Here is a 16377-nt window from a genome sequence, read left to right as displayed (position 1 = left end):
AACTTATTTCATTAAGACTAGAACTTCAAATGTCTAAAAAAATACTTAATACTATATTATATTTTCCTTATATATTAAATGTTTAAACTTTTTGAGCAAGCATAAACATTTTTTTATCATTTGTAACAAAATCGTTATAAACATTTAAAAATATCAAATGCTTAAATACTTTAAAATTTGTTTAAAAATTTCAAGTTTCTAAGATTAAATGGGTTAATATCATTTTTTGAATTAAAAAAATAATTATATTATGTTTAACTACCTATACAATATATTTAAATATCTTTCTACAATAACTTTAATCGTTTATAAAACAGTTATGCGGCTTTATGACAAACTATCTTAACAAAATAATTTGAAATTTTTATAATGTTGACGAAGTTTGTAAAACATATGCCGCAATTACTACTTCACTAAATCTAGCACGATTTGATTCAAACTATTATTTAGATTATAACCATGATATTTCTCAATTTAATTATTGACTTAAAAGAAACGTTTAAAAACCTACCTACGTAGGTAGGTACTTAAAAGTTAAAATGGTTTTTATCTTATGTATAACCATAAACCATTGTTTAGCAAAGTCGTTCTTGTATAAATATTTATTTATTCGTATGGCTGTAGAGACAAATCAACGTTACAGCAAATTGTCTAAATATGAACTAAATAAACACTGTTTTAGATAAGAAATCTAGTTTTTAGTATTTAAAACCGTCTACACAATAAACAATACATAATGTGATATTTTTTCAGGTTGATGATACCAAAAATAAAACTAAACGTATGTAGTCATTGATTTTAGAACTATTGTTGTAATCGTAATGTCAAAATAACTTTTAAAAAAACCGGGAGAGTTATTAAGCTTGTATAAAAAAACACTATTTAAATGTATTAAAATATTATGTTACTTATTAAAAAAATGATAACACATCAATGACATCATGTTACATTGTTACTTGATAGATAAACCTATAGTCTATACATATACACTTTATTATGACTTATGCTGAGTTATGTCATATAAAAATAAAATATATATTATAAACATATTATCAGTATATAGGTAAGTAGGTAGTAAAAATGTTAATTCAATTAAGTCGAGTAAAATAAAAAAGTTACTTATAGTTTATCTATAAAATAAAAATGAATATATTCATTAATGTTAAATAACATAATGGAACATTTTAAAATAGTGCCTACCCATTCAAACTAGGTTAACTCAACTCATTATGTTAAAATACTTTTTTTATTATCATTAAAATAAAAACTAATAGCCAACAGGATGATTTTGAAAAAACTATTTAGAAAATTATGTTCTTTGAACATTTCAAGTATCTACGACTAATGACTATTCGTTTTTGAGTTACACTAACAAAAAAAAAAAAAAATCGGTTCTGATAAAAACTGCTTTTGGTTATACATATTTGGTTTTTCCTGGTTATTTTGAAAAATAGTTGAAATTTTTAATTTTGATTTTGCCTCTGTTCAAACTAGATGATCTTATTTACTATCAGAATAAGCTAAACCATAATTATTTTGGACTCATAATTTTTTTTTTTTGTGATAGCAAATGATAATGAATAACACTTGTTTTACTGTAAATATAAATATAATATAAATATATAATACTAATAAATAATACGAGTAATATACGTATCACGTGTGTATTATATTTTACATTAATTATTATTTATTAGTATAGCCAGTATAGGTATATAATATATATATTATATAATATTATATAGTTTAAGACATAATAGGTACTTAGTACTATAATTACGGTCAATAACTCGTTAATGACCAATAATAATGATATAGGTGACAATTTTAGCGCATACGACTTGTTACCTAATACTATCTATAAGTAGTCTATAATGTTATTATAATGTTGCAAGATAACTTATATAATAATATTATATTTTATTGAACTTAATTCTACAGATAAAAATTATAATGCGCCCAAATATCTATTACGTCCAAAAAAACATCCGATTAAAAGTGTAAAAGTTTCAATTTTTATGGTGAGATAATCAGAAATATTTACTTAAACCATCTTATGTATTGTCCACTTCTCCGATAGACACATATTTGAAATAGATAAATAAAAACAATAACAAATTTTAAATACATATTATATCATATACCTAATGCAAGACACATTTACTCATAGACTCATAGTCTAATATATTGCAGTTATAAATAATATATATTAAGTATAGACATTTCATCGTATGTGATAAATGTATTCCACAAAATAACTCTTCACCGAATAGATAATAGGTAGGTATAATATTTTTAAGAACAACTCAGACATATAAATACGAATTATTATGAAACGTGATTTTGATTAGTTTTCCACGTGATTATACACTAATTACCGATTATACATTATATTGGTAAAGTAGAAAAACATTTTAATCTACTTATTTTTAAAACCATTTTAGCACTTCGTGATAATATTTGTTTACCTCATCGTATAATCCAAATTAATCGTAATTCTACTATGTAATTTTAAGTATGTTCATATTACCCAATATGATCGTAAAATAAATCGTTATTCACCTTTTTAGATTTAATCTACTTAATACCAATTATGATTTGAAATCACTAATTAGAAATCCATTAGAATTTCAATGCTGTTGGTGATGATTGGGTATTTAGGTATTGTTTTAGTCACATAAAAATTAATAATACAAAAATATAATTACATACCTATTACCTATGCCTATTAAAAGTTATCAATAGACTAAAATTTGAATGGTATTAGTTAAAATATGTTTAATGAATATTTTGTAATTTTGTATTAATTTTATTTTTTGTTTCGCACTTGAAAAGTATATATATAGGTATATATATTGCAAGAAATAAAAATTAAATAGAAATAAAACAATTTATTTTATTTTAAAAATACCTATAGCTGTTGTATGTTTTTCATCATTAGCAAGTAACAACCATGTATCAGATATACTGGAATCTAATAAGCGAATACTGGATACCTAGATACCTATATCTTATGTAGTTATATCAAATAACGTAGCTCGTTAATTGTATTAAAGTTTTTATATATATATATAAGTTACAAACTTTAAGTAAGTTTAGTAGTAGTTATCTTATGAAATTATTTTAATTATTATTATAATTATTTTTTATATACAAATATTTTGCTTAATAATATTAAGTAATAGCACGATTCAGAACAAACTTTAATAAACTGTAATAATAATTGTATTAACCAAAATAAAAGTAATAAATACAATAGTTATAAAAATTTATCTGCCATAAGTTTTTAATAAATATATTAAGAATATCTTTACTGTAAACAACATTTTATATATTTCACTCAATATGTATATTTATGGTCCCCAATTTTATAAACTACTCTAGTTGAACGTAAACATTTTTTAACTAAGAAACATTTTTGATAATAACGTAAAAAGATAATAAACTTATTAACTGTATGTTTTGTTCAAAATATTTTCCTCTTTCTGGAAGCAATCCTTCACAAATCACAATCGAAAAAATACGGGATAAAAATCAACGATTAAGGGCCGGTATTTCATATTCGACTTAAGCTATAACTTAACCATAAGCTAAGCTTAAATTAAAATATTCAAATTTCATTATACTTTTAACACTTAAATAACACTTTACGTTCTAAAAGCTTCACTTAAACTAAACCATACCTAATGTGAAGTTTATCTGTCAGTTATGTTTTATTTTCTCAATGATAATCATTGTGTTGTGTGATTTTATAAGTAAAAATTGTTTCAAATCTATATTTTGTAGCTATTCAAGTTAAATTAAGTTAAATTAATTAAATTGTACTTGTACGTTTAAATTTTCAAAATGAATGAAATTATACTTTACATACCTATCGGATTCATCACTGTCAAGTGACGATGAAGACATTGTTAACTTTATTGAACGATTGAATCGCCCAAGAAAAAAGCGAATTTATAGAAACCGATTAGATCATTTCAGTACCTATTTGGGATAAGATTGAATTTTATAATCGGTTTCGTCTATCAAAACGTGTTTTGAATGTAATATTGGCATTAATTGTAGATAAAATTCAATCTTCTACAAACAAGTATGCTAAAATTAATCGAAATTAAAAACTTCATAGAAAGAAAAATGTATTTAGGTATATCTTAACTTTTCCCAGCATGCATTTTTTTGTTTCCAAGTTTGAGTATTAGACTTTTTACTTTCTAATTAGTCCCAATACTTGGTCAAAAGTGATTGTAATAAATCAACTTCAGTATGTGTGAAGTTTGAACTTCTCTTTTTCAAAATTTCATTCTACATATTTAAAAAAATTAAAATTAAATAAATAATTACATATATTATATTAAACAGTTATTATTTTATTTTCATATTATTTTGGGAATCATTTTAGCTATTATTTGAATAAAATTGATTGAATGGTTAGTTAAAATTTAAAAATTACTAGATAGAAAAAATTATAAAATATTATTCCACGACTGGGAATCGTTCGCGTATTCGTAGTACCTATTTAAACGCATGCACCAGATATCACTTTTGAACGCGAGTCAATTACCAGTCGTTTTAAATAAGAAACTTTGTATACATTCAAAAATTCTTTTCACTACTAGTATTAAACTTTATACCACGATAATTAATCCTAGAACATTTCCAGGAATTCAACTATTACCTACTTTAGTTTTTTAATGTAATATTATACAATAATGATACATAATATAATATGAATGTTATATAAATAATATTTATACAAATAGTTATCTAAAATCTATTTTGATAAATTTATTTTTGGAACAACTATGTAAAATCATGGAAATAGCTTTTTTAAGGGTAACACTTAAACTAATTGATATACGGAAAACAAATTAAACTGCACTTAAGAACTACACTTAAGTTTAGTAAAGCTATAACTTAAGTCATGTATGAAATACCGGCCCTAAGTTAAATTATATGAATTTTAATATGATTTTTTTGTATGTTTTTATTTAATTTCTAAACAGATAAAAAACAATGACTACATATTTTTCAAAACAAAAAGATTCAAAATACTAAATGACTGATTGAATATAAATTTGATTTGATTACTGTTAATTATTTAGAAGAAATTAATATATGTAATTACAGTGCAGGGCGTTTTATGAAAAAATGCAAGTATCAAGTTTAAATATTTATATATTTATTTGTGTTAGATAAATCAATTATCCAATAAAGTAGGTAAATCGAATTAATTTAGCAACATAAGCATTAGAATTGAACTTAAAATAAAATAAAATTTCAAATATTTCCTTGTAAATTTTATGGATACAACCCAATAAGCAATAACATATAATGAAAGATTCGCTTTGTGTAGCGTGAGAACACCGCTATAAAATAAAAAATATCAAATAAAATGTCGATACTGACGCAATGCCTGTCAATCAATTTTGATTTTTGAATTTTTATTTACTTAAATATTTACTAATCATTCTCTGTATAATCACCAAGTGTTTCAAATCAGATATTGAGTCAGTATTTAAAATAAAAAGTAATGGATTCATTAATTGATCGATAGCCATGATAAAATTGATAATAGAAACATAATATTATCTATACTATAAGAATGAGTGTATATACTGCCTTGCTGTCTGGGCAATATTAAAGATGTTGGCACAGATACTTGACAAATCCTATTCTGTTATTCAGCTTGTAGTCCAGCGAGAAAATACGTCGGTCTTACACTCTTGCGTATATATTGGACATTGGTATACACTTTACGGCTGTATGCGGCTTACAAGCAACTATTAACTATCGGTCGGACTTTATTTGCCAGGGCCGCATTAGTGATGTGTGTCTCGCCTTATATTTAAACCTTTATTTCCACATTAACTTGTCAACAAAATTTTCTTAATTACTAAACGGATTAAGAATTTAGATCATTCTAAATGAAATTTATTTAACATATTTTGGTATAAATACATATTTTTGCATATTTGGTACCTAAATAAGTACATATTTTAGTATTTTTTGATTATTTTTATTGATTTTTGATGACGATAAACATTATTTGCTTTGTCTAAAACAACAAGACTAGTAATTTGTACTAGTTCTTTGATTTAGTTATATATCAATTTTTAAGTTCGTAGAAAGAAAAAGTGGAGATCTATTGCAATCTTAATACAGCACTGTAGCACTGCATTTGCAAAAAAGATTTTTATTTATAAAACGGGTTATCAAGTCTTTATTAGCATGATTGTCATTAATAAATTATTACCCTTGAGAATGTTAGTTATTAATTTAAAAGAAATAATTTGTATTTGTTGTTTCCTAATAATTTGATAGTCCTTGATTGTGTTTGAGAATATTGTAATAATGTATTTTTTAGAATAAAACACTATGAAGTATTTTTTTTATACTGGAATAGAAAATCATGTTTACTGCATTTTAACAGAAAATAATTATTATATTATTACAGTGAAAAAATTAATTTTTTATTTGTTAGTTGTGCGGCATATGATAAATTATACCTAATTCAGTTATTAATGTATTTAACATTAGTATTTAAATACCCCATTTGAAATTTCCTAAACATGTATTAGAATTTAGAAGTATCATAGTGTTTTATTGTACTATAGTTTATTCTTCTGTGATAACTATTTCATTTGTACCTCAATTTAACATTCAATATTACACTTATGAAACATTAAATTGACTAAATTTATTAAGGTATGATTTAATCAAAGTTACAGTTTGTATAATTAAATTTAAAATTAAAAAAAAAAAAAACACTCACAACAGAATGTAATGGTGCCCAAAATATTTATAATCCATACAATAGCTAGTTGATGGATACAATTATACCTGAAAACTGATAAAATATTTTAAGTAAACTCATAAAAATATCTTATTACTTACATAGGAATATTTTTTTTAAATTTATCTGTGAAAAGTTTTTGATTGTTTTGGTTATCAATATTGAAATTTATGATTAAATAGTTTCTTCAAAATGTTGTCTAGCTTAATAAAAATAAACAGTAGAATTATTTTGATAATTTTGTATAAAATATTATATTTCTTGATAGAAATTTTACTTTTTTTTTTTTTTTGAACTATTATATTTGGTAGGGATTTAGGTTTTAACTGTACACTTTTATTGTACATAATATTAAAGCAAATAAAGCAATTTCTATCAAAAGGTTGGTCTATACAGGGGTATCATTTTTCGACATCTGTGTGTGTATTATGTAAAATTATGACCCATGAGTCATAAAAACACTACAGATTTTTACTGGCTAGTTATACTACTATAAATAATCAAAAAATGAACTATTCATATCATATTATTTTTTTATGAAGTATAATACAAACAAAATTTTAATTGAAACTACAATATGTACATTATATTAAGTTTAAGGATAATATACAACGCTAAATTTAATATTAAAACAGCATGCCATACCAGATAAAACGTGCACTTGTTTATTATATACATTGCATTTCTATTATTAATACTAAATAAAAAAGTTTAGAGATAACTGTCAAACACGAATGCAGAAAAATACAAAAGAGCTTGCATTTCATTACATCGTAGTGTGGCGGAACAACACACAACCAGATTATAAATCACATACTCATCATCTTTACGTAGGAAACTTGCAAGGTTTGAAGTATAGACATGAATACATAGACGTGTCTCTTTCTGACAATATTTAGCCAACCAGATTTCTTCTCTCTATCAGTTCATTTCTGTAAAGGTCTATAGTTTGAAGTAAAATGTATTGATTTATCAAAAAAAAAAATTTGACTTCAAAATATATGTTGCATTTATACACAAAATAGAAACATACATCTATTTTTATTATTAAATTTGTACTTTATTTTGATTCCAAGCTACACTTTATAAAAATATTCATAGTAAATCATTAATTTAGTCATATTAATTATATTATACTATTATGAACACATTGTTGGCTACACTTAGCATCCTGACTGATTTATAATAAAAAAAATATTGTCAATTTATGCATATGCCATTTAAAAAATAGGCAAAATTAATTATAAATAATAAACATACATTAACTTAACATAACATCAGAAAAAAAAAATAATGTGAACAAAGTAGTGGAAGAATATAAATATAAATGTACTAGAAAATTATTCATCATCATCAATAACAATAACTCCTCCATCTTTTGGATCATAATCTCTAAAAAAAAAAAAAAACAAAACAAAAATCATCAGAAAATTAAATTTGTAATTTACAAAAAAAATAATTAATAATTTTTTCTTTAATTATAGCAATTAAATAATTAATAGTTACTTGAATTCCTCTTTAATTTTTTCAAACTCTGCTATCATACCACTCTTTAGATTTGAATTCAAGTTATTCAATGATGCCTTATAAACTTCTTTCACATATTTGCGAGAACCGTACATGTACTCAAACCGGATGCAGTCAATCCATACATCTGCATTTGAAACAAATTTAAAATCAGCTTCAATAATATTGTAAAAAAAATTGATACTCACCAATATCTGTTGCACCAAAAGAATTGCATAAAGTGTTATGCAATTTTCTAATAGAACCTAATTTAGCAATTCCTGCGTTTTGAGTGAGTTCAAATGAAATCATAGATTTATACAACTGTTTGCATTCTGGTTCTACATTTTTTAGTTTGTTGAACAATTCACGAGTTGAAAGTATTCCATTATGAACTACGTTCCATTCCAAATATTCGGGTCTGATTATACAATTGACTTCGGGGAATGGATAATATGAGCCTTCTTGATATAATTGTTGGAGCTAAACAGAAAGAAATACTGTTATGAAGCAGCCATATATTTTTACAGAAAGAAAATAATATTTATAATTTAATCTTTTTATAAAAATCAAACTCTTATAGGCAAGTATTGAATATTGTCTACTATTGTATTTATTTTTATATTAATTTAAAAGTAAAAATATATATACACCACAGCGAATGGCTAGGACATAAAAAAATATTGAGTTAACTGCTACTAAAATGTGTTAATTAGTACAAATTTCACTATATAACATTTAAAATTTTAATATTGAATAAAATGTATTTTACAAGGATATTAAAACAAAATGACAGTAATAAGTAAAAAAATAAAAAAATAATTGATAGTTTAAGTGCTTTAAAAATAAAAATAAATAATTATTGTGATGTTTACATTAAGTGACTAAAATATCGAGGAAAAATTATAGTTACAATGCATTTGCATATTATATTATAGTCAATATAGTAAGTTTAAAATAAGCATACAATAGCTAGAAAATATTAAAGAATTACGGAAGTATAGACTAGACTATGTATGGCTTACATGTAATATATGTAATATGTATATGTATATTTTTTTATCATTATATTGGTCGAAAAAATCTACAAGCATAGTCTACATCATGTATAATTGATATATATGATTGGATTTATCCTGATCATTCCGTTGGCATGTCTGATTCAAAAACTTCACCTCTTACCACTGTTAATAACAAAAATGGAAATTCAACCAAAAAACAACTAACATTAGACGACTTAGCCAAGTTGATAAATACGCTCTCTTCCAGCCAAAATAAAGGCTTTGAGTCAATTAATAAACGTATTGATGACATGATAGTACATTTCGAAATTAGACTCTGATTTGGACGACTGCTGTAAAAAAATTGACAATTTTGAGGAACGAGTTATTGTTTTAGAGACTCGTAACACTGCTGATACTACCACTGAGCCCAAAGATATGTCACTTCAAATTATAAACGAGGTCATTGACATCCAAAAACGTTCAGTAAATATTATTATTCATGGCCATTATTCTCTATAGCCTCTATTATTGTTATTAGTTATGGTAACATCACAAACTAAATGTAGTCTGTGGTAACATGGTACAAGATTTCTATAATAATGACTGTAGAGGGCACTAGTAGTACGCGACTTTTTGTCAGATTTGATAAGAACATTCTGCGCCGCTCAACGCCGTGATCCAATATAGGCTGTCGTGCAACCATAGTATCTATATCCGTGACCAACACTAATTTTAATTTTACCGGTTATTATCAAAATGTTCGTGGTCTACGTACCAAAATTAATTTGCTAAAATGTTCAATTCCATCTTTTTCACTTGATTTTTTAGTTTTCACTGAGACATGGCTCAATAATAGTTTTCACGACAATGAATTAGGTTTTACTCGATATAACGTTTACCGTTGTGATAGAAATGAGAAAACTAGCTCACTTATTCGTGGTGGGGGTGTACTCATCGCTATTAAAAATACCTTTAATTCTAATCTACTTAACATCGACACTTTAAATGTCGAACAGGTCTTTATAAAAGTTTTACTTAACAATTTAATAATCATAATTTGTGCTGTGTATATTCCTCCTAATAGTGACGTACAATTATATCTAAACCACCTCTCAGCTATTGAATCCTTAGTGTGCACTTATCCAAATAGTAAATTTATTGTCTGTGGTGACTATAATATACCGTCTTTAACTTGGGTAAGTGGTAAAACTGGCCTCAAGTGTTTCAACTTTATTTCATCAACCACAGGTCAGTCTCTCATAGAGGGTTTTTCTCTCTTAAATTTTATTCAATTCAATAACATTGTTAATTCGTCTGGTAATATTTTAGACTTAATATTTACAAGCATCCATGATACACTAATCAATCCTTGCATTGATCCGCTAGTACCTATTGATCCATACCATCCCGTACTCCTAATAAATTGCAAGCTACCCACAGTCACACCCAATCTTAACAATGATATTAATATATTTCTATACAAATCAGGTGACTATATAAATGCTAACTTATTTTTTAATTATTTCAATTGGGTCGAGTCTTTTAATAATCTTGATGTTGAAGCTGCTGCTAACCTCTTCCAAGATGCACTATTAACAGCCCTAAATAGTTTTGTTCCCCAAAAAATAATTAATAACAATAACAAATTTCCTTGCTGGTTTAATAAAGATCTTAAAACCCTAGCCTGGCAAAAAATTAAAGCTCATTCCATTTACATGAGAAATAAAACCAAATCTAGCTATGAAATCTTCTCTAAATTGAGAGCGCAATACAAGTCTAAATCTAAATCCGTATATTCGGAATTTATTCGCCGTTCTGAAAAAGAAATAAAAATAAATCCTAAAAAATTCTGGAAATGGGTTTCTTATAATACTAGCACTAATATACCTAATTCTGTTTTTCTTAATGACAAAACTGCAAATAATGGTAGGGATATTGCTGACCTATTCTCGTCTTATTTCTCTTCAGTATATAGGCCGTCGGTTATCCCACCATCAGACATCTCTAGCTTAACCTCCTTTATTAAAAACTTTGACAATATCCTCCCGTCGCACTGCACTATCTCACTTGATGAAGTTTCTGACGGCTTACGCTCTTTATATAAATACAATTCTCCCGGACCTGATGGTATTTCCGGGTACTTTCTCTACAGCTTATCTGATTCTATTGCCTATCCTGTCTTCTTGTTATTCAACAAATCACTCAAGGAAGGTGTTTTCCCTTCCCTATGGAAAATCAGCTCTATCACCCCGGTATTTAAAAAAGGTAATAAGTCAGATATAAAAAATTACCGGCCAATCTTAGGCCTTGTACAACTTGGTAAATTATTAGAGAAACTAGTTCATAGGCATATAATCGATCCAATCAATAACATTCTGGACAATAGCCAACACGGTTTTAGGCCCGGTAGATCAACCCTTTCATACAACTTAACTCTGCAGCACTTCATACTTGAGTCTTTTAAAAATAACAGCCAAGTTGATGTTATATATACGGACTTTGAGAAGGCCTTTGATCGTGTGGATCACAATTTACTCACTATTGCTTTAAAGCAATTAGGTTTTGGTGATCCCCTATTGTCCTGGCTCAATTCATACTTGAAAAATAGGTCCCACTTTACCTCAGTTCTTGGTTACTCGTCTAGTTTATCACCTTTCCCTTCAGGTACTCTTCAAGGTGGCCATTTGTCTCCCATTTTATTTATCAACAGTATATCATTAGTTTTAAGCAAGTGTCACCTCCTATTTTTTGCAGATGATCTAAAAATTTATTCTCGGATTTCTTCAATTAGTGACTGTATAAATCTTCAAGAGGAATTAAAAACCTTGTATAATTGGTGCCAGGTTTGGGGAATGAGCTTAAACATTAATAAATGCTACTCAATGTGCTTCTATAGGTCTCGAAAACACATTAATTATACTTATTATATAAACAATACTGAACTTAATTCAATTTCATCTATCAAAGACCTAGGTATAACCTTAACCCATAACCTAAATTTTCAGGAACATATAGAATGTACAGTAAATAAATCACTTCATGTGTTAGGGTATGTTAAGCGTCATTCGTCTGAATTTAAAAATTTGGATTCACTAAAGTTGCTTTATTGCGCTTTAGTTAGATTCATCCTAGAGTATGGATCTCCTATTTGAAGCCCCTATACTAAATCCAACATTGAGATTATTGAGGGGGGTCCAGAATCGATTTTTAAGTTTTGCAGCATATAAATCCAACACAATTATTTACCAGTATGATTATACACCAATAAGATCACTTTTGAACCTTCCCTCTCTAGCCTCTAGATGGGATTTAGCTGATATCTAATTTTTATATAAACTAATCAATAACCATATTAATGCACCTTACCTATTAGAACATATTTCATTCAATATCCTTGCTTATAATAATCGAACTACTCCCATTTTCTATTTACCATCACACAGTACAAATTATTTAAAAAACTCCCCTATTCTTAGAGCCATGTCCTTGTGTAATAAACTTGCATCTAATATTGATTGTTTTTTTACTCCATTATCCTCAATTCATAAAACTTACTTTACTAATAATAGGTAATATTTTATTTTATGCAATCGTTTCCATTTTGGTTTATACTCATAGTTTATTATTATTATTAATTTATGTTATTGTACGATGTCCGTATCAACTTATTGTTAAACTTACTTATTTACTTGTACTATTGGGCAATTTGCCCGTTTTATTCTTTGAATAAACAATATTATTATTATTATAACAGACAACTTTTACATAAGAGTTAAAACTAATTTTTTTTAAATGGCTTATCACTGAGAAATAATTAAAATATTAATACTTATTTTACCAATTTTGGATGAGTGTTTGCCATATATAAAATAAGAATTTCCCATAATGGCATCGATTTATTTGTTAAAGCCCGAACACCGGCTTGAAAAGCTTCAATGCCCATTTCAAGACTGTCGTTGCTTAAATAATACGATATTAAATTAAACCAGAGTTCAACACTATCTTTTATCACATTAACTGCTTGTTTCATAATCCTATAACAGTCTTTATTTGTGTTTTCAGTCTAAAAACAAAAAATAAAAATTGTTATTTACATTAAACAGTATTACTTTATAAAAATTTACCAACCCAATAAATGTAATATTCAGCTTTACATAATGCCCTATTATCGTGAGCTTCTTGAAAAGCTCGCTCCATTGTTTCATTCATAAAATTTCTGATAGTTTCTTTTTTCATGCGATAAGATTTACGAATTTCTATAATATGATCAATATAAAAGTTCCATAACTTATGTTTATTTTCTAGTGGTAGATTTTCTTTTAATCCATTTTCATAGGTTTTAATGCAGTTTCTATAAAACAAATATATAAATATAATAAATTAATTTTTTAAAACATTAGGATACTGACCTAATACCATTAATATAATTTTTATCATAGTGTAATTGTTCAGTTTCCTGATGGTAGATAAAACCATCAAAATGAATTTTAGCTAATTTTTGCCACATTAGTTCACTATGTCGGTACTTTTTAATCATGTCTCTAAATAGAAATAATATACTTATAAAAATGTACAATAAATTGTTAAAAAATTATAAATACCTGACTACATTGCATTGTAGTTCTCTAACTGCACTTAATTTTATTGCTCTGTCCAATAATATAAAATGAAATTCAATATCACCCTCAAAACGTTTTATTAGGTTTCTGTATTTTTCAATGGCAATTGGAAGTGAGGCACCTTCAGTCTTTTCTAAATGTTGAACTTCTACCCAAAACTCTTCTACATATAAATTTTTACAATTTTCATGATGTTTCAATCCTTCTGCAAAATATCTTCTAGCTGAATCAACATTATTTCGGTCATCAAATTCATATGTCGCTGCAGTAATATACACTTCAGGGTCACTATGGTATCTCAACATGAGTGTATCTAACATGTTACTACATTTAGTAATAAATAATGTCTGAAATCAACAATTTATAATGGTTAAATAAATATTTCATAATTAATAACCAATTTCATTTTAATTAAGCAACAAAATTTGTCATTACATATTTCAGATTTTTTTTTAAAATATAAATATTGAAAACATTTTCAATAAAATAATATAACAATACAGTGTAACAAATGTATTGTAAACATTTAAATGTCTGTAATAATTGTTAAAAAAAATGATTAAAACTAAAATTATAAAAAAAAAATTGTATAATATTAACGTCTTTAGTTATTTATTGTTTAATTATTCGATGATTATTGATGGTCCAATATAACACTGACCTACTATTTATAATGTATTCTTATCGTGTTCTATTTTATTACATTTTAATGATCTCATCATTTTTATACAGAAAAAAAGCTTATCTTAAGCTATTGAAAATACAAATACGTTGTATGTGAGACGAAAATTGGAATAATATAAACTGTTGAATTGTTGTCACACCTATATTTATATACTGTCCAACTAGTATAGAATTACAAATAATTTTGGTAGTCACAATAATTAATATGTATGTATACTTGTCGGGGAACAAGAATGTACCTTGGTCGGGGAACAAGAATGTACCTTGGTCGGGGACCAAAACAGGTTCATTGCGCACAGGGCGTCGCTAATTGGCCAACAAAAACGGAAAGGAATAGATATATACAGCCCAACTATGACAAGGTTGTGGTTGAGAATCGGTCTGCCGCCTGCGCGACGAGGTACGTTCTTATTCCACGGCAAGTATAGACATTTGTTATTATTATTCATGAATAATTGCTTATCATAAACTTAAAATTATTATATATAGTAGGCTTTAGAAATTTGCCAAGTCTTTATGACTAACAGAAAAATTGAACAAACACATTTGGTATATTAATATTTAAATAAATTAATGCTGTTATTTAATTACTTACATTATTTGAGCAGAACTCAATAAATTCTGACAGTGAAGTCTTTTCAACAGGAAACAGTAAAAACATATTGTTATACATATCATTTATACGATTTGATAAAATGGTAAGTATTTCAGTGTTGATATCCTCGGTATTGTTTTCTTTCATTTCTTGCTATATAAAAAAGATAATAATAAGAATTGAAATATTATCAACTGACATAGTCTTACTTCAATTTTAAGTTGACACGTGTCCAGCATATTTAATTCAACTTTTATTTGTTTCAAAAATTCCTCTCTAGTGGCCAACCCAAGTGAAACTTTCTGGTTAAGCGATTTACGATCATTATTTAGCTTTCTTAAATGTAAATATCAAGTAAAAAAAATTAATTAATGTATGTATTAAATAAAATTTAAAAAACACTAGCTTAAGAAATGTATAATTACGTTATTTCGTCCCATTTTATTATACTATAAGTTTTCATGAAATGAACTTCAGATTCCACTTCATCTGCTGACATGATGAAAACAATTCTTTTTTAACTAGTCAAGACACAAGACGTTAATGCTTCAGCTAGCTGCCGTATTAAAATACTTTCGGAGTATTTGCAGTTTAGTTATAAACTCAACACTAGTACACAATAAATTAAAATTGTGTTTGTTTACGAGAAAATTTACATTTTTTATGATCAAGTAACAAACTCTTAAGTCGCATACCTGTATTCTATATAATATTAATACTATGTTAATTGATTGTCAACGATGATGAAGAAAAATAGTCAACTAACGCTTCATATAGTCAACTCATAATCACGATAAAAATTAATAGCAATCAACTAGAACACAATAATTATTATTATTCCGAGTTAGATTTCAGTATAATCGTCATCTCTCGCGATGTTTTAAAGATTTTGAATTTACAATTACACGATACAGCATCAACAATTTATAATATTATCATTGATTAAATTATATTTCATCACGTTTTGAATGTTTTGTGCGGCAGTTCAGAACTTGGAATAGGTACGCCGAATGCGTGTTGCGTGTAGCGGCGTCGCGATAATGTTGTCGTTGGCTACCGCGGTTATCTACAGATTACAGCAGAAGTGATAACCTTGCCGACTGCAAAACAGGCTACGGACGTCAAACACCGAGAATCGATATCCAGAGGTGGGTATTGACTAGTTAAAAATTTAAT

The 16377-nt window shown here is 26.5% G+C and overlaps 1 protein-coding gene across 2 annotated transcripts; it reads right to left on the bottom strand.

The window, feature by feature from the left end:
* Positions 1–7784: 7784 nt before the first annotated feature.
* Positions 7785–16320, bottom strand: LOC132924283 (U3 small nucleolar RNA-associated protein 6 homolog). 2 transcript variants are annotated; one of them, XM_060988499.1, is made up of 11 exons: positions 15897–16320; positions 15627–15810; positions 15411–15537; positions 15202–15354; positions 13905–14269; positions 13713–13844; positions 13432–13654; positions 13142–13366; positions 8509–8782; positions 8300–8447; positions 7785–8185 (listed from the first exon to the last, which is right to left on the bottom strand). In XM_060988499.1, exons 2-11 carry the CDS (start codon positions 15698–15700, stop codon positions 8134–8136), a joined length of 1773 nt encoding a protein of 590 aa, XP_060844482.1. In that variant the 5' UTR covers positions 15701–15810; positions 15897–16320; the 3' UTR covers positions 7785–8133. The 2 variants fall into 2 exon arrangements, with proteins under 2 accessions (XP_060844482.1, XP_060844483.1); XM_060988500.1 differs by having other exon boundaries at positions 15627–16320.
* Between the last annotated feature and the right edge of the window lie 57 nt (positions 16321–16377).

This window comes from Rhopalosiphum padi, chromosome 3 (genome assembly GCF_020882245.1).
Source record: "Rhopalosiphum padi isolate XX-2018 chromosome 3, ASM2088224v1, whole genome shotgun sequence".
Taxonomy (NCBI): Eukaryota; Metazoa; Arthropoda; class Insecta; order Hemiptera; family Aphididae; genus Rhopalosiphum; species Rhopalosiphum padi.
This window is presented reverse-complemented; position numbering and strand designations above follow the sequence as displayed.

What these genes read in the sequence shown, in the direction of transcription:
- LOC132924283 (XM_060988500.1), bottom strand. Translation starts at nt 15,700, where the DNA reads ATGTCAGCAGATGAAGTGGAATCTGAAGTTCATTTCATGAAAACTTAT. An exon ending in ATAAAATGGGACGAAATAAC is followed by an intron (nt 15,538 to 15,626) that starts GTAATTATACAT and finishes TTTACATTTAAG; the next exon opens with AAAGCTAAATAATGATCGTA. An exon ending in CGTGTCAACTTAAAATTGAA is followed by an intron (nt 15,355 to 15,410) that starts GTAAGACTATGT and finishes TTTTTTATATAG; the next exon opens with CAAGAAATGAAAGAAAACAA.